Source organism: Dioscorea cayenensis, chromosome 4, assembly GCF_009730915.1.
Source record: "Dioscorea cayenensis subsp. rotundata cultivar TDr96_F1 chromosome 4, TDr96_F1_v2_PseudoChromosome.rev07_lg8_w22 25.fasta, whole genome shotgun sequence".
In the NCBI taxonomy this organism is placed as follows: domain Eukaryota; kingdom Viridiplantae; phylum Streptophyta; class Magnoliopsida; order Dioscoreales; family Dioscoreaceae; genus Dioscorea; species Dioscorea cayenensis.
Genome location: NC_052474.1, coordinates 15,541,038 through 15,565,331, shown reverse-complemented (window position 1 = coordinate 15,565,331; position 24,294 = coordinate 15,541,038). Strand labels below are relative to the sequence as shown.

General features: G+C 34.2%; 3 protein-coding genes and 1 non-coding gene across 9 annotated transcripts; 2 read left to right on the top strand and 2 right to left on the bottom strand.

Moving 5' to 3' along the window:
* Positions 1-10,560: 10,560 nt before the first annotated feature.
* Positions 10,561-13,561, top strand: LOC120258955 (pentatricopeptide repeat-containing protein At1g11290, chloroplastic-like). Of its 6 annotated transcripts, none has more exons than XR_005536043.1 (3): positions 10,561-12,636; positions 13,241-13,339; positions 13,448-13,534. XR_005536043.1 is itself a non-coding variant. In XM_039266441.1 (3 exons), the coding sequence occupies exon 2, from the start codon at positions 10,808-10,810 to the stop codon at positions 12,611-12,613; it is 1,806 nt and encodes a 601-aa protein (XP_039122375.1). In that variant the 5' UTR covers positions 10,565-10,643; positions 10,799-10,807; the 3' UTR covers positions 12,614-12,636; positions 13,241-13,376. The 6 variants fall into 6 exon arrangements, 4 of the variants coding, with proteins under 4 accessions (XP_039122376.1, XP_039122374.1, XP_039122377.1 ...); XR_005536044.1 differs by lacking the exon at positions 13,448-13,534 and adding an exon at positions 12,795-12,898 and having other exon boundaries at positions 13,241-13,376; XM_039266441.1 differs by lacking the exon at positions 13,448-13,534 and having other exon boundaries at positions 10,565-10,643; positions 10,799-12,636; positions 13,241-13,376.
* LOC120258727 (putative germin-like protein 9-2) lies at positions 13,423-13,995 on the top strand. The gene has a single exon (XM_039266168.1). It carries the CDS (start codon positions 13,423-13,425, stop codon positions 13,993-13,995), a length of 573 nt encoding a protein of 190 aa, XP_039122102.1.
* A 4,920-nt stretch (positions 13,996-18,915) lies between these two features.
* On the bottom strand, positions 18,916-22,149 carry LOC120259314 (ubiquitin-60S ribosomal protein L40). Its single transcript, XM_039266898.1, has 5 exons — positions 21,989-22,149; positions 21,798-21,884; positions 21,603-21,705; positions 19,650-19,716; positions 18,916-19,275 (listed from the first exon to the last, which is right to left on the bottom strand). Exons 1-5 carry the CDS (start codon positions 22,089-22,091, stop codon positions 19,249-19,251), a joined length of 387 nt encoding a protein of 128 aa, XP_039122832.1. The 5' UTR covers positions 22,092-22,149; the 3' UTR covers positions 18,916-19,248.
* LOC120259757 lies at positions 20,556-20,650 on the bottom strand. The gene has a single exon (XR_005536309.1). It is a non-coding gene; the product is annotated as a small nucleolar RNA Z266 (small nucleolar RNA).
* Positions 22,150-24,294: the final 2,145 nt, after the last annotated feature.

The following is a 24,294-nucleotide window of genomic DNA, read 5'->3' as shown; positions in this document are numbered from 1 at the left end:
AGAGGATGCCCGGAATCCAGGCTTTGGTTTCTAATACAAATGAATGGAGACAAAAAGGACAGTGGCGACAATATGTTATATTGCTACTAGAAGTTAATTTGACATACTAAAAAAAATTGGAGAAAGAGAGAAACTTTTAAATTGACATTGACTTGAATTGGTATTACAAATTTTAATAGAATATGAAGAGCATTGGCTTTAAAAGAAGAGAGAGAAAGAGGTACTATTAGAGTATTGAATAATTATAAGAGGTAGATTATGGAGTTAATCATGGGTTTGATTTGGTACAAAAAATTCAATAAAATAACATGAGGATTGGCTCAAAATAAAAGAATAGAAGAAGATTATGGGTTTAACTTAATACAAATGTAAACTAGTAATAAAAATTTTAATATCATATCAAGAACATCGGTTTTAGAAGAAGAAAAAGAAAAAGAAATTGCAGTTAAACAATTGGGAAAAAATTACACAAAGTGAAAAAAGAACTTTGTTTTACATAGAAAGCTTTGATACCATATAGAAATTAAAATAAGAGATATAGTTTATTTGAAATAAAGCTTAGAGTAGAACAAACAAGGATAGGAAAAATGGCAACATATTAAATATATCCAATGAGTATAATACTTCTCCACACTCATACATGTACCTTTTCTCTTAATTATATAAACTTGTCTTTTAATAAACGTCAAGTATAATAATATTATTTAGTATAATAATTTCCTAAATAATAAAATTACTAAATATAAAAAAACTATATATAATGGTCTATTAAATATAAATATACCAAATATATATTAATATTGAATATATTCTAATATGACATTAGGGGATGAAAGATCAAGCTCCTTCTCCTTGTTGGCTTCTAACATCTTTCACACTTTGAAAAGGGAATGGAATAAGAAAGTTATCAAGGATTTTAGCAAAGAGATTACAAATGATTGACAAATGGTGAAGTTTTAGGGTTTTGGATTTGGACAATTATGAATTAGAAGATCATAAAATTGTTGAAGGATGCTTCACCATCAACTAAAGCTTTTTAATTGAAGATAAATTTTAATGACTTCATATTCAAATGATATTTACCAAACTTACCACGAGCATCAGAAGATAAACTTACCAAACTTTGGATTGCAGAGGAGAATGATATTTATTGAATTCATTTAATATATTTTTAAGTTTTCTCTCATTGTCTTCCCTTCCAATTGCTTGATTTTTAAAGTGATCATAATTCTTATTTTAATTTTTATATGGTATTAGAGCTAAAGATTATTAAAACGGATGTTCTGGTCAAGTAAACTGTAGGATATGAATGTTAGTGAGCGAGCCTAAACTAGGGCTATGCTGAAATGTGATTTCAAAAATGGATATATTGGTAGGATAAGGTTGAAAAGGTGGATCCGATGGTTGACCAACCAATCAAGATTGTGCGGATCATGATTATGGGGGTGTTCACTTAGAGAAAAATGAATAGAAGTGAAGAAGCGGGATGTGGCACTTTTCTAAAATAGTTTGTAGTTGGAAATTATATTACTTTTAGTTATTTAGTGTTTATTTTAAAGGAAGCGATAATTCTCTAAAGTAACCCTCTCTAGTTCTGGTATTCATCTAGCTCACTTCAGCTCGAAGTTATGTATCATGTTTGTTCCATGGATAATGAGGAAAATAAAAAAAAAGGTTTGAAAAAATAATAGATACCAAGTATAGAATTTTTTTTTAAAAACAAATTGGCTTATTAGATAAGGAAGATGCCATTCAACTTGGCTCATTAGAAACCAAGGAACAACATCATACTTGAAGTAAACCTTTTCTTCAATATCAAATCATCAAAAAGCATTAATCACATCATAGTAAATCAAATACACACACATAAAAAAAAAGATAAAAAGAAAGTTATAAAAGTTTAAGGAGGGATGCTTACAAGGATATGGGATTCTTATAGGAATGAATGTAGAGCTGGAGGAATTGGTGCTCTAGTACTTGTAAGACAATCTAAGAGGATGGATTCCAATGTCCAAGCTCTGAAAAGTCCTAGCAGAATGAGATTTGACTAGTGTTATTTTTGTTGATGTCAAGGAGAGAAGAGGGTTGCAGTATTGACGGCGTCATTGAGATTAGGAGTTCGAAGAGCCACCATGGAGAAGTTGGTCGAGATCAGAAGTTAGGAAGCTTCCAATTGGGAGTTTAGTTTGTGAGTTCAAGATGTCTATACAAGAGTGGGAAGAACTCAAATCTTATATGAAGGTTAAAAAAACCAAAAAAAAAAACATAAGACAACAAAACAAAACAAAACATCTTTAGTTCGAAATCTATTTTAGTGTTGAAATAGGGGAAGTGGCATTTCTCAACCACTTCCTCTTAAATCAACGACCTTTCCCTCAGGTTGTGGACATGATATAGCATCATTTAGAATAGTAAAATCATTCGCTGACCATTCCCACTTGGTCAACACATAAGTAAATTTTAAATCTGGGTCTATTGTGCTAAGCGCATTTTGGGTTGGCCCTTTACGCCCACAGAAACGTGGTAAATCTTTTGGTGGGACAGATGCCACTATGTGTGTCCCATCCAACAAACCAATAAAGTCCTACAAATAATTCATTGTGTATGAGTTATAGAAATATTAGTAGTATAAGATTATAATCTTTCATGTGTTTACTTATTTTAAAATATGGATACCAAATAGGATTGGTTTCTATGTCTGGATGGCAAGTATGTCATGGAGGTTGTACGAAATTATCTCAAATGTGACAAATGGCACGTAAAACATCATTGAAGTACATGCTAATAGTTCTCCTTGATCGTGGGAACTCGACTTTCATAGTTCTATTCTTTGTATTGTGCCTTATTGTATGTAGAACATAGTTAACTATTCTTCTCTAAATACATGTCTTGTATCATGGAGAATGTGCCGATCACGCATGATCGATGCAAGATACATGAAAGGCTCTACATCCATCCTAAGGTAGCTGACACAATAATCTTTGTCGCTTCTTAGAATGCGGTCCACATGTCGCTTCTCAGTCAAGTATTTAAATATAGGAGGCTCATTGCATCTACGTGGGGGTAAGCGTCCCTAGTTGTTCATTTTAAACAGTGGTGGAACTAGGATGCATTGTCTGACGGGGGTGGGGCTAAAGGCGAAGGTAACAAAAAAAAAAAATTAGCAAAGTTATAATATGCCAAATAAACAAAACTGTACAAATTTATACATAAATGTCCTAAATTTATTATCAGTTATAAATAAGCGTTTACATATTATGATAATAATTAAACAAACTAGTGAAAATAACAATTTATCAAAATTTCAATAAATTTAAATAAATAAGCATTTATATATGTATTGTAAAAAATATAAGTAGCACCTTAGGTCCTTAGTTGAAATGACAAACTCTCTCCTTCTCTTCAAAGACTTTCCCTTTCCTCAATCCCTGAGGTTTAGTTTAGTTAGAATTTAGATACACACTCACATAAATTTATTAATTATAAATAAGCATTTACATATTATGGAAATAATTAAACAAATAAGTTGGAACAATAATATATCAAAATTTCAATAATTTTAAATAAATAAGTATTTTCATATTTATTGTAAATAGACTAAGATCCTTACTTATTGGAATGCGGGACTCTTATTCTCTCTCTCTCTCTCTCTCTCTCTCTCTCTCTACTTCTTGAGTTTTAATTAGAATTTAAAGATTCACACAAATTTCCTAAATCCCATCTCTCCTTAGTACTTATATCCTTTGTTTGTGTGTCAATGTGTGTATTATATTTATATATAACTGTCTCACTGTTTACACATGAGTTAAAAATAAGCATGGGGAAAAATTAGGACAAAAATGAAGATTTATTAGCTAGTAAGTATAATCAGACATAGAATAAATGAATGATTAGCATGTTTAATGTGATTACAATCTACAAATTTATAATGGAATGGTGCTTGTCTCATGTGGCCATGTGAACATGTCAAACATTGATGGCGTGAAATCCAATGATGGAATCATGCATCTTCTTTCTCCATGAAAGCCATTAACTAAACCAATAATTAAGCACTTAAACCATTTTTTTGTGCCTCATTAGCTTGTCATGGTTCCTCGGAGGCTTCACCATCAGCAATTCTTCTCGCCTTTCTCAGTCAAACTCCAATGGAGAAGGAGTATCACCGCTGTTAGGGGGCTGAAGTCCCCTCTTTCCCCCTTAGTTCTACTGCTGATTTAGAATCCAAACAATAACTACGGCAGTCGTGAACATGGAAGCATACTCTTTTGCTCACTCGTTTGATACCCAATTATCCATCTACAAACATGATAGTAATTATTGTGAACTTGAAATATGCAATGAGCGAAATCAAATGGTTGAGGAGTAAATAAAAAATAAATAGAGAGAAGTGGATATTTGTAGCATCAAATTAATTAATAATCATATCACTGTTGAAAGAATATACATGAACAAGCCTAGTTGAAGTTCCAAAGGATGCCTAACCACCATGTTAATTCAAATTAATTATTCATGTCATGTTTGTGACATTTGGCACCAAGGCTACATTGCCCTTATGAAAATTATTTAATTGGCCCGATTTTGCAGTAAATTGTTTTGATAATTATACTTATACTCTCCCCAAAGGTTTAAATTATTTGCACCATCATCATTCCAAAAATGGCAATGTGATTTAATAGTCCAAAATAATTGTTACATACATATGACTCTAATTTAATAGTCTTATGATGTCTAGTAAATTACTCCAATTTTGTAACCACAAGTCAAATGATGATAGAAATAATTGTTACATAGATATGATTTTTATTTAATAATCTTATGATAATGTGGCAATGGAAGTCGGTGACGAAATTTGTTCTAATGCACTTTTCTATCAAAATGAATTCTCAAACATAACTATGTGCATTCAACATCATAGTCCATTAGACAATACTCCCTCCGTTCCTTTTTATCTGTCGTGGTTAACCGAATCTCACGTACCAAGAAATTTAGCTATTTCACAAAATTTAATAAAGAATTAGTTATTTTTCCAAAATTACCCATAATTTATATCTTCACATTTCTCTCTCATATTTAATTCAAAGAAAAGAATTGATTAAAATGTTACGGGTAATTTTGGAAAAATAATAATAAATGTTTCTTGATGTTAGAAAATGATAGATAAAAAGAAACATGGATTTGTGACAGATAAATAGGAACGGAGGGAGTAACAATTAAAAACAAGAACTCAATATCTTCATAAACACCTGCTTAGGAGTGACACACACAAAGTGTAGGAATCTTTTCTTGAACTTCACTTTGATGAATTCTTAGACTCTCTCAACCAATCTACATATAAGATTGCCTAGACCATTCACAAGTAAAGAGAAAAAAAAGTTATAGGAAAAGTGTGAAAATAAACAATTAATAGAAGATATGAAACCTGAAACATGACAAACCATGGAGGATACTAATCTAGTGCATTATGAAATATGGAAAACCATCATATAGGTAATAAACTTTGATAAAACAACAACAAACAACAAGCCAATGACATCAATTTCAATGTTAATTACTATTTATTAGGTTTCCATTCAATTCTTTCTTACTATTTTACTACTTAAGAGCAATATCTTGATTATATTGTGCAACTATTATAGATCTTAATAATTCCATTGAATGACAAGCATCTCTTGTGAGGGGATTTTAAAAATGAAGAGGTGTATCTTGTATTCATTAATCATACCCTTATATGAATAGTCATATAGGAAGTTATCTATGCCTTTTCATTAAGACGCAACACTACATTAAGGGTAATTAAAACTCCAAAAGACACTAATATAATAAGCACCAATTGTAATATAACTAATGAGAGGTTGCCATTTGTAATTTCATTAATTAATGAAAGATTATTTTGTTTTATTTGTAAAGATATATCTCATTAATGAAGTGGTGTGTCTCTTTAATGAAGTGGTGTATTGAAGTAGTGTGTCTTTTTAAATAACTTTCATTATTGAAGTAAAGTGTCTTTTTACTAAACGTCACTTTATTCCTATAAAAATGACATCCTACCATCATTAAAGCCAATTGAATGAAAAACAAACTCTTCACAAATTTACTTGCTTTGTTCTTTGAGTGCACAAAAGTTAGAAGCAAACTTTCACTTTGTAAAAGCCATTGTTGTCTTAGCTTGAGTTTGGAAGTGCATACCATACTCAAGAGTCTTTATTGTATCCTAAAAAAATTCACCATTCAATCCAATTTGCATCCAAGGTCTGAAATTAGGTGGAGGCGAATTAAGCCTAAAGGAAAGAGTTGCCCACGCCTTGAAAACATTTTTTTGCTGATGGAGAGCTCTATACCCGTGAAGCTATAAAGAAAACAACAAAAGATAAGACAGGGCAATCCCTAGCACTTCAGCTTACTCCCAGAAGCGGCCTCCACCAGCTAGTTCGGCAACTCCAGACCCTTATGAAAAAGGGAAACCGATGGGTTTTGGACGGAAAACTTCACGATTTGATCAGCTACACTGTTTAAATCCCCAGAAATGCAAATCAACCTCACGTTATTACATTGACTGATTAGTTGTCTGATCTCCAAAATCTGATCAATGCCATGTCATGACACCATCAACTTATCCTTTTGAATCCGGTCCACTAAGCTTGCACAATCCGTGTAAATGTTCTATAGGTATCTTCCTCTCCAAGCAGCACAACAGTGCCTCCTTTAAAACATTTAGCTCCCCTTATACACTGGAATTCGCTCTTCCACTACTAGCACGTGCCGACAGAATTTTATTATCTCCATTAATTAGAACAAAACCCATGCCACAACATTTGTTCTGTTCAATCCATGCTACATCAGAAAATAAGGATAGGGAAAAATTGAAAGGAAAATAAGTAAGCTTCCCTGCTCTTTGCTTCAAATCCCTGCTCAAGCTCTCCACTATAGCAATTGCCTGGTAACCAATTTGATGAAAATTTGGAACTCTTTTGTTAAAAATCAAGCTGCATCTAGCTTTCCAAAGCAACCACATGCAAGAAGCCATCGTAGCTTTGAACTATTTGTTCCCACAACTTGCATTCTAGCTCTTTGTAATCCACTCTCCAGCAGTAAAATGGTCAATCCCCTTAACATCCACACCTTCAAACTTACCTATAATTGTCCAGCTCCTTCTGCACTTTTGACACTTCAATAAAATATGCTCATATGTTTCCTCTTCCAAACCATAGAAAACACATTCCCTTAGTGGGCCAATGTTCATCCGATACAAGTAAGAAAAAGAAGGAGTCCTCCCATATAGCATTGTCCACATAAACACCTTCACTCTAGGGATGGTCGTAAGCTTCCATAGCGTTTGCCAACCCTCCCAACAATTTTCCTTCTCTTGTTGGTCACCATTGAACCAATTGTATATCGAGCTAACTAATGAGGATTTGGGCCCACTCGGGGTCTATACCCAATAGTTAATTCCCTCTCTGTTTAAGCTCCAATTACATAGACGTGACCAGTCCACATTCTCTCCAAATAAAATTATGCAAACATCATGATTAACTGTCGGCTGCCCCACACAATCAATCACATCAACCTCATCCAAATGAATATGTGACAAAAGTCAGTTTAAAAGCAATTGGAACATCAAAAAAGCCAAGGATCTCTTATAAAATCAGTGTTACTAGGATTACACTCTTTAATCCAACACCAATCTTTAATTTTTGACCCAGTAGACCTCAAACCCGATAGAAAGAAGAAGTATTTTTAATAGCGCTGGAATCCCAACAATGAAAAGCCCCATATTTTAAAGTAGCAATCCAGATCCATAGCTTATCCTCACAATTTAAAGTTAAGAAAACATTTTTTTTTGACATTAAAGCACCTTGGAGACTTGTGCACTATTTTCTTTCTTTATTCATTCTTCTCTATACCTCAAAAGAGGCGTTTGGATTGAGGGATAAAATACTATTGGAATGGGATTCATTATAAATAGTAATATATAATCATGTTTGGATATATTACTGTTAACTTTGGAATGAGTACTGTAGGCAATAGTATTATGTATAATAAAGGAATTTCATTACCTCCAAAATTGGGGGGCATGGAGAGAAATGAATACTATTGATAGTAAAATGACATTTTTTACGCTAGTTGAGTTTTAATTAAATAAAAATCATTAATTTAAATAACTAATATAATAGTTAAAGTAAATAATAATAAATATAAATTGAGTCATTTAAATATTATAATAATCAAAATAAATATTAATTAACAAGAATTATTTAATATACATATTACATTATAATAATTAAAGTGAAATGACATTTTTACCCCTATGTAAATTTAACTAAATAAAATAGTTAATAAACATATTTAATTATGGTAATTAAAGTATGACACTTTTACCCAGCAGTTGTTTAATTAAATAAAATCATTAATTTAAATAATTAGAACAAACTTACTATCTTTCAAATAAATTTAAAAGGATAATTAAAGTAAATTATTTAATTGATTAATGGTAAAAATAAATTATTTATTCTAAATATTTAATTATAATAATTACTAAAACTAGATATTTATTTATATGTAATTATTTTATATATTAACATATCATTACTTTATTAAGGGCATTAAAGTAATTTTGATACTATTACCTATCCTACTTTTCTCATTCCCAATATTTATTCTATTCAACCAAACACATTTTTCATTCTCATTCTCATTACTATTGTTTTTATTATTACCATTACTTTTCTTATTCCGTGATCCAAACTTAGAGTTCTCCCTTGGAGTTCTTGATCCTTTGATCCTTGGTGGGTCATTGGGCATCCCTTGGTCCTTAGTCTTAGAGAGGTTAAGACATTGGGCTACCTTCATCCTTAGAGGGAGTTTGGGTGAAGGGATTGGGTCATGTTGTTAAGGCTCATGGTGTAACATTGACTTCATTATAGAGAGTTTAGTTTTTCTCTCTTATTATTAGTTCTTCTCTTTCTTATTTATTTGTCTAATGGGTGTAGTTACTTGTATCTTTACTTGTAGGGGTACAGAAGTGGGATCCTTGGACTTAAGTTGAGTTGGTGTGCGCGGTGCGTAGCCAATGGCCGCACGGATCAAGTGACGCTCTATCTGTCCCGTGGGATCCAAAGAACTATCACCACCAACATCTCCAAGGCATGACGTAAACACCTAAAATGAGCTTGCACTTATTGCACAAAGGTTCAGACAACACAAGTGACTGGCATTGGCACCAGTAAAGACAAGCATAAATAGACAAGGGATCACAACTGACTGGTCTCAGAATCTATAATTTTTATTTTCTTCTACAAGGTTAGCACCTATAAATTCACAAGGGCTCATTGCACAAACGAACACATGTGACTTATTCCACAAACAACAAAATTAAGCATCACAATTAAATAAACAATCAACATAAGAATTGATTACAAGAAAATAATTCTATATTCACGTGATCACTCCATACTAGTGGCTTGTTGTAGATAATGGTAGCTCCAAGACTTTAATCAAATTACAGCCACGTCCTCCTAAAATCAAGGGAAAAAACATAAAACTTTGTTTGAGATATAATTGCCAAATGACCAAGAAAAGAACAAAACCAAATAAGCATTGGATTCTGTGACAATTAAGAAGGCCATAACCAATTAACACTAGTAAACTATTATAATTATATATTGATGCAGTATAGCAAGAAGAGGGCTATACTCTTATGAGAATTAGAACCACTATTCATTTTCTTCTGCATTTTATTGGTAGATATTTCTTTAAAATTATACGTAATCCTTAATCAATTTCCAAAGAAAAACACATGAACTTGCATAGAACTAATGCCACAAACAACAACACAAATTTGAAAAAAATCTAAGCAAAACATTAACTAAGGTACTCACATGGACATGAGAATTAGGTCCGCTATTCATCATCTTCTAACTTTTACCATTTTTTTTTTCAATTATATATATATTGAAACATTCAATTATACTTAGTCCTTAATCAATTTCTAAAAAAAAAAACACATAAAAATAATGAACATAACTAATGTTATAAAAATAAGGAAGTTAGTCCTGACCCTGTTCGGTTCAAATCGTAGAACTAAACCAGAACTGTCACTATTGGAATTGAACAAGAACCGTAAAAACTATTTTGGTTCTAAACCGGAACTTTAAGGTTTTAGTTAAAGTTCTTATGAGTTGAAAACCAGAACCTGAACCGAACCGGAACCGAACCACCGGTTCCCGTTCTATTTTTATTTTTTAAATAAAAAATATATATAATATAAATTTTTATATATTTAATTAATCAAAATTAAATTATTTGAAACCAAACCGGAACTAGAATCGTATTGGAATCGAACCAAGAACTGGAACCTACGATTAGGTTCCGGTTCTATAGTTTATAAAATCGGAACCGACAGTTTTGAATTAAAACTAACCAAAACTGAACCAAAATTAAATCGTGGTCAGGCCTAAAATTAAAAGTTTTCAGAAGTGGTATTTCTCACTTCTAGACTGACTTCCATAAACCAAACATATGGAAGCCTCTAGAGTGAGGCACTTGCATCATTTTCGAGAACCAAACACACTATGGCCCAACTCCATCTCACTCTCGCCAACCTTTGATTCCACTCTCTGCTCTTCTAATGCCAAACCAAACATCAAGTAAGCTTATAGCGGACGATGCTTCATTTGGAAAGCAACGCATCTAGTCAGCTTTTCATTCAAAGCTTCACTTTAATTAACATTTTAATTTTTGTTTTGAGTTAACCCTAGAACAAAAATATCTTTTTTAAGTTACAAGGTCGCTCTTGAAACAGCCAAAAACCATGCCCAGACTAGCTATTAGTTATTGTGAGCAGTCACTGAGGTCTTTCTCGGTGTGTAGTTCAATAAGACCAGTGGAGTCCCTCAACCCCAGGTCCTTCATCTTAGCCCTCGTCCAATGCCGCCACCGGAACGAGATCAAGCGCGTCCACGCCTACGCCATCACCACATCCATGATCCGAAACCTCGGCGTTGCAAACAAGCTCATGTACATCTACGCCGATCACAAGGATTTGCACAACGCATCCGCGCTCTTCTCCCGGATGGATCACCGCGACAATGTCTCTTGGAGTGTCATGGTTGGCGGTCTCGCTAAGACTGGTGATTATCTGAGATGTTTGGAGATTTTCAGGGAATTCGTTAGGTCTGGGGCTTGTGCTGATAACTTCACCATTCCTTTCGTGCTTAGGGTTTGTCGTGATACGGAGTCTGTGCGAATGGGGTTGGAAATTCATCATCTTGTTTACAAGTTTGGATTGCAGTCGGATGTGTTTGTGGCCGCGGCATTGGTTGATATGTATGTGAAATGTGGGTTTTTGGAGGATGCACGGAAGGTGTTCGATAAAATGCGCACAAAGGATTTGGTGTCATGGACTGTGATGATTGCTGGGTATGCTGAGTGTGGGAATCCAGGGGAGGCATTAGTCTTGTTTGATCGGATGCAGGAGAGTGGCATTGTCCCTGATAAGGTAATGATGGTGACGGTTGCATTCGCTTGCGCAAAACTTGGTGCTATGCATAAGGCCAAGATTGTCCATGAGTATATTGGGAGGAGGAACTTCTCATTGAATGTTATCTTAGGGACTGCGATGATTGATATGTATGCCAAGTGTGGGAGTGTGGATGCTGCTAGGGAGATCTTCGATCGAATGAATGAAAAGAATGTCATTACTTGGAGTTCTATGATGTCAGCTTATGGAATTCATGGGCATGGAAGGAAGGCTATTGAACTGTTTCCTCAGATGTTGGAAAGTGGGATTAGACCGAATAGAATCACATTTGTTTCGATATTGTATGCTTGTAGTCATGCTGGTTTGATTGATGAGGGAAGACGATTCTTTTATTCAATGTGGAGGGAATACTTGGTAGAACCTGATGTGAAGCACTATACTTGCATGATAGACCTTCTTGGTCGTGCGGGCCGGCTTGATGAGGCAATAGAATTGATTGAGAATACCCCTGTAGAAAAGGATGAAGGGTTTTGGGGTGCATTCTTGGGTGCGTGTCGGATCCATGGGAATATACAATTTGCAGAGAAGGCTGCAAAAGCCCTTCTAGAACTTTGCCCGAGAAACGCAGGTTATTATGTGCTGCTTTCCAATATATATGCAAAATTCAGTCGGTGGGAAGATGTGGCCAAAATGCGAGAGCTTATGACTAGCATGAGAGTGAAGAAGACTCCAGGTTGGTCATGGATTGAGATAAATAATGAAATCCATCAGTTTAGAGTTGGTGATAAGAACCATCCACGGTCAAAGGAAATCTATGAAATGCTAAAGGTTTTGAGTGAAAAATTGGAGCTCGCCGGCTATGTTCCTGATACAAATTTTGTGCTTCATGATGTTGATGAAGAACTAAAGGCTGCGTATTTGTACACTCACAGCGAGAAATTAGCGACTGCATATGGTCTTCTTGCTACACCTGAGGGTACAACTATTAGGATCATTAAGAATCTTAGAGTCTGTGGTGACTGTCACACATTTATGAAGTTAATATCAGCAATCACCCAAAGAGAGATTGTTTTCCGGGATGCAAACAGGTTTCACCACTTCAAGGAAGGTTCCTGCTCTTGTGGAGACTATTGGTGATGAAACGCTATTTTTACTTGAAGGTATATTTGATTTCACTACAAAATTTTATTTGAATGTATAATTATCGTCAGTTTTATGACTAAAGCCCTTCTTATTTTGAGGATATCAGACATATAAAATTTAAACCAGGATACAACCTAATTACGTCCTCTCATATATGATCCGTAGTTTGTTCTAGGATTAGACAATCTATCTTCAATTCAATGATCAATTCTTTCAAGGATTATCATGAAGAAACTAGTGGGCGAGCATCAAACACTTTAGGAAGGCATTTATCTTTCGGTGAGTCAGATTGTTCAAATTAGAGAGGTTTCTATGCTAACGCCAATCTGTTGCTACCAATTCTGTTGTTATGCCTGGGTTCAATGTATTAGTTGCCTAAGAAATCTTGAGCATAAGCAGCTCAAGGACATGCAGATAACTATGCTTATTCTTGATCTTATCACTCATTACTTACGTTGATTATTGTTTCTGTCGGTGTATTGTCATATCTTCAAAGGGATTAATACTTTTGGAATTTAGGCATTGAAAATTGCTTAGCATTGGAACCGTTAGAATTTCTGAGATGCATATATCAAGCTTACTATTTCCTAATAATTTGCTTGTCTTTTGTGGTGTAAGTAGGTGATTAAAGAATTGCCTTTTGCTTCAGCATCACATGAAGCCAAAGAACTAGGGGAGTTACCAATGTATTTTCCAACAAAAAGTAACTTATATATGCAAGTACCTATTCGAGCTACAAGATTCTCTCCTCTATGGGTTTGAAAATTTGCGAACATGCTCTAGTTGTAGTTTTACTCACCTTAATGATATCTCATGCAGTGTTTGCAGGTGATCCTGATATCATCTCGGACTTTGTCCTGTCACCAAATACCGCCATAGTTGGTGCAAACTACTTCACCTACACCAGGTTGCAGTCTTTGTTCGAAGCTGACCCGCCTGAGGCTTTCACTGTCTCAAAGGTCATGAAGGTTGAGTTTCCGGTCCTTGATGGACAAAGTGTTTCCTACGCTGTACTACAATTCCCTTCAGGTGCTGTCAATCCTCCCCACACTCACCCTCGTGGTGCAGAAGTTCTATTTCTGGTCAAGGGTTCTCTTCAGGTGGGTTTTGTGGACACTGCAAACAAGTTATATACTCAAACTCTTCAACCTGGGGACATGTTTGTGTTCCCAACAGGTCTCATTCACTATCAGATCTGTGGTCATAATCCAGCCATTGTGATCTCTGCTTTTAGAAGTGCAAATGCTGGCACAGTGTCGATTCCCGCAACTGTCTTCGCTACTGGAATAGATGAAAACATCCTCTCTAAGTCTTTCAAGACTGATATCCCCACCATTGAGATGTTGAAGTTCAATATCGGCAAAAGCTTGAAGTGAACCTGTTTTCCCCCACCATTATCAAGTTGCATTTGGCCTTCTCATTTAACCTCTAGCTGTCAATAATGGTAGTTTTCAAACGTCTACTTAGATATTATATGCTTCTTCAAACCATCAGCTCTGAGGATGCACTCAACTGCATAATCTACTGGATTTTACTGCATTCAATTAATTAAGCTTCGAAGGGTTTTTATTGTTTCCTGTTCCCCCGTGGATGTTAAAACTGTACTTAATCTTGTGGGTAAATTTTTGAGTTGGTCACTGAATTTTTGCCAGTTATCAGTTTGGTCATTGTAATTCAATTCGTATCAAAACGGTCACCCAATTTTAATTTGGTTTCACCAGGAAGTCACTCAGATAATTCTGATCCCAATTGCTGATGTGGCAACCAGAGAATCCCGGTCACCATCACTGAGTCTAGTCAAACAGTTTATGTGGCATGGTGAGTCAAGTTAGTTCTGCCATGTCATCGTAAGCTTGCCACTTAGCCTTCTTCTTTAACGCCATCATCTTCAAGGGGGAAGAATACTTTTGCAAAGTTCTTCAGGGAGGAATAGGGCGCTTACACAAGGATGAGGATGTGAAGGAGAAAAAAGTTCCGGTATAATGGTCGAATCTGGTCGTGATGAAGGATTCAGCAGAATTCTTTTGCAGATTTTTTCTGGGAGGTCTAGGGCACTTACACAAGGATGAGATTTCTTCTGGGAGATCTAGGGCACTTACACAAGGATGAGATTGTGGAGGAGAAAAGAGCTTTGGAATAATGGTTGAATCTGGTCCGGTCGCGATGGAGATTTTACATACAATGGCTGTAGTTATTCTTTGGTAAAATGAATATCTTGACTCAATGAAATTCCATATTGAAAGAAAGCTCAATTCTTGGATGATGTCTTAATTAATTAGGGAAAAAACACAACAATTAATTCCCATGGCTGTTGATTGAAGGTATAATGTATTTCAACCATGTATGTATATCAATTTACAACCATATTATATTACAACTTGATATAAGGTTGAATACACATTCTTGCATATTGGAGACATGATGGCAATATTTGAAATACACATTCCTACAATTCTTTTAAAATGTATAAGTGTATATAGGTATAATAGAGGTGGAAAACAATAATAGAGAAAAAAAGTACCCAAAATAATATGTGAATTTCTCATTCAAAGTGTGAAAGTTTTACCCTACTCAAAATAATAAAAAAGTACTACTGAATTAATATTACCTTGCCTGTTAAAATTTACTTAAGTCATCATTCACAAAATACACAGAAAAAAAAACATAACAACTTCCAAGATGGAATAACTGCAAAAAAACCCAACTACAACTCCAATTATATGAAAGTTACAATACAAAAAAGAAAAGTTTTTGCTCTGCAATTCTAACTAAAAACACCCACTTTATACAGCAGAACCACCATATGAACTTCCTAGAGGGATCCATGCCTTACTCTTTTTTGTGGGACACACTCCTCCTTTGTTTCTTAGACTTTTACCCTTCTCATTTTGTTGACCTTGTTGTCTCGCATTAGGTTGTTGCAGTTGAGCTGCATCTATTGTAGGAATTGTGGATGTACCTTTGCCACCAACCGTAGATATTTTTTTCCTATTCATTGTAGCCCTGACTGATGCCATGTCAAGGGGATCAATCAACTGCATCGTCAACATTCCCATAGAATGAGCAGGATTTTTTCAAGGCAAAGTTGTTTTTTAAATATTAGATTTCATTACCTGTAACTGGGGATCTTCCGCTACCATTGCTTCTTGTTGAATCCCAATGTTTAAACCATGAACCTATGACATGCATCTCGACAGTTTCAATATATAATTTGTATCATATACACTATGTTTATTGTATAAAATTTATTTCTGATTACCTCTGAGCACTCTTGTGTGACCACATTCAATGCATCAACCTAAAAATTTACACTTAACCACTAATTGTGCCAGTAACAATTTTGTAACAAAGACAACTAACTATGAAAAAGGACAATTTACCATTTGGAAATGCTTTTGCAAAACTTGTGAATCAATCCCATCCATTGGATTGTCCGTGCAGCCTTCACTAGGAGAAGCCTGTTGTTGTCCTGTTGAATTCCCATGTAAAGCCTGTTACATGTGTAAAATTAATTGATTGTGTATCAACAACAAAGCATGGCATTAATTAAATTACCTGTTTCTTTTCATGACCATTGTATTTTTTATTGTGCCCTAACTGGCCACAAATGCTGCATTTAATTTTGACACCCTGCCTGCTTACTTTCCCATGAGTGTGAGAACCCATGCATGTGGGGAACCCATGAGTGTGGACCACTACAATGGGACAATGAAGAACCCATGTAGCATGAAAAAAATAGACAATCATGAGTGTGATGCTTTTACTAAAACAAAATGTGGGGACTCCATTACTGCAAATATCATATACAACCAACAAAACAAAATGTACTTGATCACCTGACAACATTGAATGAAGATTAGTCTAATAACTAAAAGTAAACTAACATTACAATTATTTGTCAAAAATAATCATCCACTGGGAAATGTGAGAAACTGAACAACAGCACACATATTCCAAAACTAAGTTACAGAGTTTAATTTCACTAAATATAATGTACATTGCACAAGTATTCAATGGGATAAAACTAATGCAACCTCATACCAAATTGATGCATTTACTGCAAATATTATCTACAACTCAAAGATGTACACTCATGGCCCACCAAAGACTTAACAAGAACTTCTTTTTATTTGTTTTATTTTTTAATATTTCTGATAAATCTTGCATTGGTGTATTAAAAGGCAAAAAAACATTCATCTGGCCAAACTGAATATCATCAACACCAAGAAACAATAAAATAACTGCATGTGCACAATATACAATCAAGATCATCTGACAACATCAAATGGAGATTAGTCTGAAAAACTAGAAGTAAACTAACATTGCAGTTAATTGTCAAAAATAATCATCCACTTTAACATTAAAACCTTTGATAAATTAAAGATTTCCACCATTCATTATAAATTTGCTTTCTTAACACTGGGAAATGTTAGAAATAGAACAAAAGCGCACATAACAAAAAACTAAGTTACAGAGAGTTTAATTTTAGAACCAAAACAAAAAACATAGATGTAAACCCTAACTTCAGAACCCTAACTATAGATGTAAACCCTAACTATTCCAAAGCATTACTTTCATAAGTTAACATAACAACAAAAAACAAAGTACTTGGTGATGACCCCAAAACAAAAATTCAGAACCCTAACTATAGATGTAAACCTTAACTTTAGTTAACACCATATTTACAATGTACACCTCACGGAGAATGCAGGAAGAAGTGCATTAGTGTTAGGGTTTCCAAATATGCACTTACAATACATCGGCGCCTCCTCTCCTTTCTGTCATACTTCCCAGTTGACGGACATCTCGCACCACCAAAGATTGGCTATTGGCCTCCTCCCTTGTCGACAGCTAAACCACGTCTTTTTGGTGCTCAGGTGAAGAAGAAGAACAACAACAATGTGGAGTGGAGTTAAGTGGTTCAACCTTACATACTTTCACCTTTGAAGAAGATGGCTACATGGCAGACTTATGGTGACATGGCAGAACTAACTTGACTTAGCATGCCACATAAGCTGTCTGACTAGACTTAATGATGGTGACCAGGATTCTCCGGTTGACACATCAGCAATTTGAGATCGGAATTATCAGAGTGACTGCCCGGTGAAACCAAATTAAAATTGGGTGACTGTTTTGATATGAATTGAATTACGGTGACCAAACTGATAACTAGCAAAAGTTCGATGACCAACCCAAAAATTTACCCTAATCTTGTCGATCTTAAAAACACATAGTTTTTCAGTTATATTTGTTCTAAAAAATTAAAGCTACAAAACGGTGAATCATGCTTTACTTGGCAGTTGAAGCCATTTTGATCTCCGTTAATTAAAATAAAACATAAGAGAATGAGAACTTTGGATTTTATTATCCCATCAAATTCCATCCAAGTTCCTAAAATGCCCAAGGAAATTCAGAGTAATAATGCTAAAAGAGCCTTAAAACTCAAATTACAGGTGAAAAATAAGGCATTGAATAGGGTTTTCAATGGGCCCATCCCTGATGGAAAACATGGAGCGAGGTCGGGGCAGGAAATATTTTCGGAGGTCGTGGCCCGAGAATACCCGCCGGCTCCAAAATATTAATGTTTAATTTAAAAATATATATAATTATATATTTTATGTTATCAATATCTACATTAAAAATTGAAAAAAAAAAACTCTACATTTATTTAATTAACAAACTACTAATAATTAAATAAGCATTAGTGTTGAGCCCATAAACCTTCAACATATATATAATATGATAAATATCATATGATGATTATATACTAGTGTTTGGCCTTTAACATATTAATTACTCATATTGGTAAATATGTTTGTTAATTATCAAATATTTTTATGAAACTTTTAACAAATATTTTATAAATTTCATTATAAATAATATTAGTATTTTAATTTATAAAAAAATTAATCCAGAAAACTCTAAACCCAATAATCCCCGCAAGACTTGGGGCCAAATATGGATTTATAAATTCGGGACCGCAACAAAGAAATATATTCCCAATAAATCTCCACCTCATTGACATCTCTTCATATGATTATATACTAGTGTTTGGCCTTTAACATATGCTTTTTAATTATCAAATATTTTTTCCGAAACTTTTAACAAATATTTTATAAATTTCATTATAAATAAATACTACTGTTTTAATTTTATAAAAAAATTAATTGGAGCCCAAAAACCCTGAAAAACCCTAAACCCAATAATCCCCCCGCAAGGGCGGGGGTGAGGAAAAAAATCCCTGTACTTGGAGCCAGGTATGGACTTATAAATTCAGAGCCAGAATAGAAAATGTATTCCCCACTAAATCTCCGCCTCCATTGACATCTCTAGCATCAAACAAATGTAGCACAACAGACAAACAAGTGTAGCACAACAAACAAACAAAACAATAATTTTCAAAATCAACAGAACTCATTACTAAGCCGATAAACATAATACTTAGTACCTCTAAGTACAAATATGGCAAAGATGGAAAAAAATAAACATGTTTAATGATGATCTCTAGAGTGCTGCGCAAACTAAGTAGAGCTCTGAATCACAATGATAACTTTCAAGCTAGCAATTAATAATGATTTGGCTTCAGGGCAACCCAAGATCCACTGTAGCTTGGCAACGGGCATCATTGCTTACTTGATCTTCTTCTTAGGCCTCAGCTGGGAAAAGAAATAAAGGACTTGTTAACTTGGCACACATATTCATGAAGGAACATAAACTTAGCAAATTTTTACGCCACTCGGATGATAAATGAAAAATCATTTCTTCACACAGGAAGGTTCTGTCTCTATGCAAGAGCAGTCATCTTTACTAAATGCAATAATTTTCAAATGAGTGAGAAATCATACATATGCCATCATTCATGTCATGAAAGAAACAGGTTTTGATTAAAAAAAAAATCTTGCATGTACTTCCAAATGGTCCCACATGTTGCATAATTTTGGAAAATTAGAAAAACTAGAAATAAACTTTGATTCTAAAACATGTTTAAGACTGATAACCTCCTTCAATAAAGGAAAGTTAGTGGCCTTACTTGATTGCTATGTCCACACTTCTTCTTCCGGCAGTTCACAGCCCTTGGGTGCAGGCGTGCATAGCACCTGGCAGCGAGGATAAATACAATTTAAAAAGAAAAATTAAAAGGATCACCACTTAATAAGATACATATAAAAAGAATACTCTTACAACCAAGGCCAAATTATCAAATGTAAGAGCATGGTTGCATGATAAGCAAATAGAAGAACCAAATAAGGATCATGGACCAAAAACACACTCAAAACAGATGAGATTGGCCTAAGCAGCATTCTGTGATGAGAATGGATTCATTCATCAAAAGTCAGTGAGCTATCAAGCCAATGGGCATCTGGGAATTTATATCATGACTTGCATCTTTGAAATTTCAACAATGCATAGTTCTGGCATCCATGATGGCTCTCAATTCTATTTTTATAAAATATTCATGAAACAGCAAGAGAAGCATTGCAAACTTATTTTTGAAATATAAAAATAACCAAAAACTCAAGAAATAAACAATCTCTTGAAGTAAAACTAAGCTCAACAGTTGTGTTTAAATAAGCAAACACTTGCTAATCTAAATATTTCAACCTCATCATCTTTGAAACAATAACATGTCAAGGTATCAATAAGCACAAGCAACCTCACTAGAAAGCAACCCTTCACACATCCAATTCATTAATTCCAGCCATCAGGTCTTCTAACATTCAATACCAAAAGCAGACAACAATAACTCAGAGAACAATTCTTCACTGTTCAAACAAGTCACCTTCAGGGACATGGCTGGATTGATATCATAAACAACCTAATCATGATATACTAGAACAATATATACTTCAAAAACCAAAAGGTGGGGTGCCTGGTAGAGATAGATAGTTTGGGCAATAGAAGTGCATTGATGTTGCTAAAATAATTAGTGTTCAAATGTTTGCAGGTCAGAATATAAATAAGCCTCAAATGTTTGCTCATTAGAGAGCATCCCCTTCGCACATCTAATCAATTTCATTATTCCTGCCAGTAACTTAGTTCAATATACACATGACAATATCCTATTATACAAAAAAAAATGCTGAATCTGGGAACCAAGCAAATAACAAAATATAGAAGCTACCATAGAACTGCTGACTGAAATGCTTGTAATAATAAGATTTTGAACCATTAGACATTAAACAGTATTCTGGCACTAGTCGAGTGTCGCATATCGAACAACAACAAGAACATCAGCCATGAGCATTAGGTTTTTTGAATTAACAAATGCCATCATTCGGACAATTCATATGATGAGAAGTTAAGTGAATCCAAAAGAACATCCCAAATGTACCCAAAAGCTCCCTAATGCTCCAGCACTATACAGAAATCAGTAGTCACTCAACTGAAACAGGTATTAAATAACAAAGAACTTCATTACGGTGCTGGTATCAATTCATCAAATCCCCATAGAGGGTAGGCATGATACATGGAAAGAGAAATAATCATGATTTTACAAAACAAACCTTAACCTTAGACATCACTAGGCTCGCCATTGAGAATTCAACAAGAGTAACAGAAATCAACCAAGCATCTTAAAACTGTAAACTAAAATTAGCATTACCAATAACTAAACCAGGTGAACCAACAGATTAACTAAACTAAAATCAAGGTTACAGGCATACAGAAATGCATATAAGAATAAAAATCCTAGAATACAAAGGAAGCAAACTAAGGTTAATCATATATACTCAACTACTACATGTCACAAGCAGAGATTTTTCAACCACCAGACAGTGTCTAATTGCCTATCCTTAGTCTCCTATCAGTATCCTACTTATGTCCCTTAATATTGCCCGGAGCCTCACAAGGCAATCAGATACCTTCTAAAGCTCTAAATAGAATTCATCAAACTAATTATAATGCGAGCAAGATAAACAGTTTAAATCGACAAACAGGATTCAAAAAATCAAACGATATAAAAAAGAGGGAAAAGACCGCATACTTTCTGCAGATCATCTTGTCCTGGTTGTACTTCCGGGCCAAAGCCATCAACGACGGCTCAATAATACCTCCCCTCAGCCTCAGCACCAAATGAAGAGTGGATTCTTTAACACAAAATCATGAGAACAAAACTACATCAGAAAATCAAGTAAACTAAATCCAAAAACACCAAAGAAACGGAAGCCCCAAAAATTACCTTTCTGGATGTTGTAGTCCGCCAGTGTCCTTCCATCCTCGAGCTGCTTGCCGGCAAAGATAAGCCTTTGCTGATCCGGAGGGATTCCTGATAAGAAAAAATTCAAGATATATTGAAACAACAAAAAAAAACGCATTGAATCCAAACAAAGTATGAGAAAGATTGGAGATCAAGAAGGATCAAAGGAGCACCTTCTTTGTCTTGGATCTTGGCCTTGACATTGTCGATGGTGTCACTGCTCTCAACCTCGAGAGTGATCGTCTTCCCAGTTAGGGTTTTCACAAAGATCTGCATTTTCGCCGCTGAGTTCTCCCTGTCCCTCTCTCACGGGAGCCACTCAGGCAACTGTTTATATAGCAGTGCTCTAGGGTTTCAATGGCGAACCCCAGATGACGGATTTGCCCTCATTTTAATGGCTCGCATCTGGACCGTCCATTCTCAAACTTTGATTGTTTTTTCGTCTTTGACTAACCCTGCAACATTTTTAACTACGTTCCATCTCAAAGATGTCCATAATTTTTTTTCAACATTTTCAAAATAAATTAAAAAATCAATCCTAAATAAAATTTTAGATATAAATCAAGGTATAACCTAATAGTTCTCTACATTACTTATATTTAAGAGATGTTGAGTTTAAACCTTTCAAGTACAATACAAAATAAAAATAAAAAAAATATTTTTAGCCAATTTATTAAAAAAAAAATAGAAAGCATTTGACATGTTAATATATTTGAAAATAATAAATATTTTTATAGCATTTGAAATTTTAATTTCCATAAGCGAAGATCACATTGTATATCTAATGTGATTGAGATACCATTCAATTCTTTTGATTGTTTTACATTTTTTCTATTTTCCAACATTTGTAAACTAATCTTTATATTTTAATATTTTATTATTTATACTTTTGAAAATCTTTAAATCCAAAGCTCTCTGACAAAATACAACATAAAAATTATATATCAAAATCAACACCATATTTCCTTCGTAAATATCCACAATGACTAGTAATGAATATCAAAGCAATTGTCAACTTGGTATAATCACCAACTATAGTGGTAGTTGTCTTTGATCTACAAGAAAATTTCCGTTTTTAATCTGCTGCCAGTCTAGTTTGGAACCAAATTAGAAATGGAGTGTTTCACTTCCTAAAATTTTTATTGCTAATTTAATTAGGAACGGAAGTAGTGGTCCATTTATGAAATTAGAAATGGATTACCAATGGAATCAAGTCGGTTGCTAAATTCTAAAAAAAAAAAAACCATTTCTAATTCATTTCTAATTTAAATTTGTTGCAAATTCGTTTCGAATTGAGAAACAAATTAAAAATAGAATTATATATGTTTCATATTTTAGAAATGGATTAGAAACATTTTTTTGTTGTTTTTAAATCAGTTTTTAACATTAGAAATAGAAAAATTCACTTTATAATCCATTTCAAAATTTCCACCACAAAAAAATAATAAAATAACAATTGTATTTCAATAATCCATACAAAATACAATTGCTGCAATAAATTTTTTCAACCAAATGTATCGGCATATAATAATTTCATTAATTTTGTCCAAACAAATTTATTCAATGCAAAATGCTGATAAGTAACAAATAAAACTACTGGTCATCTAGATGATCAACATCATAATCGTCATTAAATGGCTATGAGTGCTGCCAGTAAACTTTGAGCGTTGAAGATCCTTGTCTCGAGATGTGCCATCATGTCCTTCATTTGTGCATCATCTCTTCATGATATTGGTCCATTTCTTCTCTCATCTCGCGCAGATTCTGTTGAAACTCTTTGTTATTATCTTGTAACTGAGTAGCAATTTGATGCAATTGTCTGATCTCAGTTTGTACTACCACAGATAATGTATTAGTAGACAAGCTTTGTAATGACCGAGGATAAAAAATAAATCCCTCGGATCCTACTCCATACACCATGTGTTTTTTTCTCCCCTCACGGATGGATAGTATAAAGTTGCTTCATCCAAAATAGGAGGCTTATTATACCTTTCTTGTGTTTGAGATGCCTGCTTCACAAGCTCCAAATAACAATCCCTCATCAATCAATTTAGCTCATCAAATATTATTCTCGAATCAATGAATAAAAGCATAAGCAATGCAAAAGAAGTTCTTTGTTCAAAAACACAAATAAATTGTGAGCCCTATCTTAATGTCCCGAGATTGTGCATCAATGAGCTTTGAAATATCCTTCTTTGTATGGGTCATTTAAAAAAAAACTCACTTGGAAGAGGGTCACAACCAAGCTTTGATCACTAGAATAATATAACAAATTAAATTAAGATCCACTTAGTGCTAGACTAAAACTTTGTGTAGATCGGCTTTTTCGGGCCCAATGAGTCACAGTCACTGACGACCAAGCTTGGCCCACCTCCATAAATTGGCTGGTCTAGCTGGAATTTGGCGGTTCACAGGCCGGCCATCGTTTTTTTTTTAAATTCATTTTATAATGAAAGTAAACCAAAAACAATTAGTGTAA

Coding starts and splice junctions, on each gene's coding strand:
- LOC120258955 (XM_039266442.1), top strand. CDS start 10,808: ATGCCCAGACTAGCTATTAGTTATTGTGAGCAGTCACTGAGGTCTTTC.
- LOC120259314 (XM_039266898.1), bottom strand. CDS start 22,091: ATGCAGATCTTTGTGAAAACCCTAACTGGGAAGACGATCACTCTCGAG. Junction 21,885..21,988: donor CAAGATCCAAGACAAAGAAG/GTGCTCCTTTGA, acceptor TTTTCTTATCAG/GAATCCCTCCGGATCAGCAA. Junction 19,717..21,602: donor GACAAGATGATCTGCAGAAA/GTATGCGGTCTT, acceptor CCTCGCTGCCAG/GTGCTATGCACGCCTGCACC.
- LOC120258727 (XM_039266168.1), top strand. CDS start 13,423: ATGATATCTCATGCAGTGTTTGCAGGTGATCCTGATATCATCTCGGAC.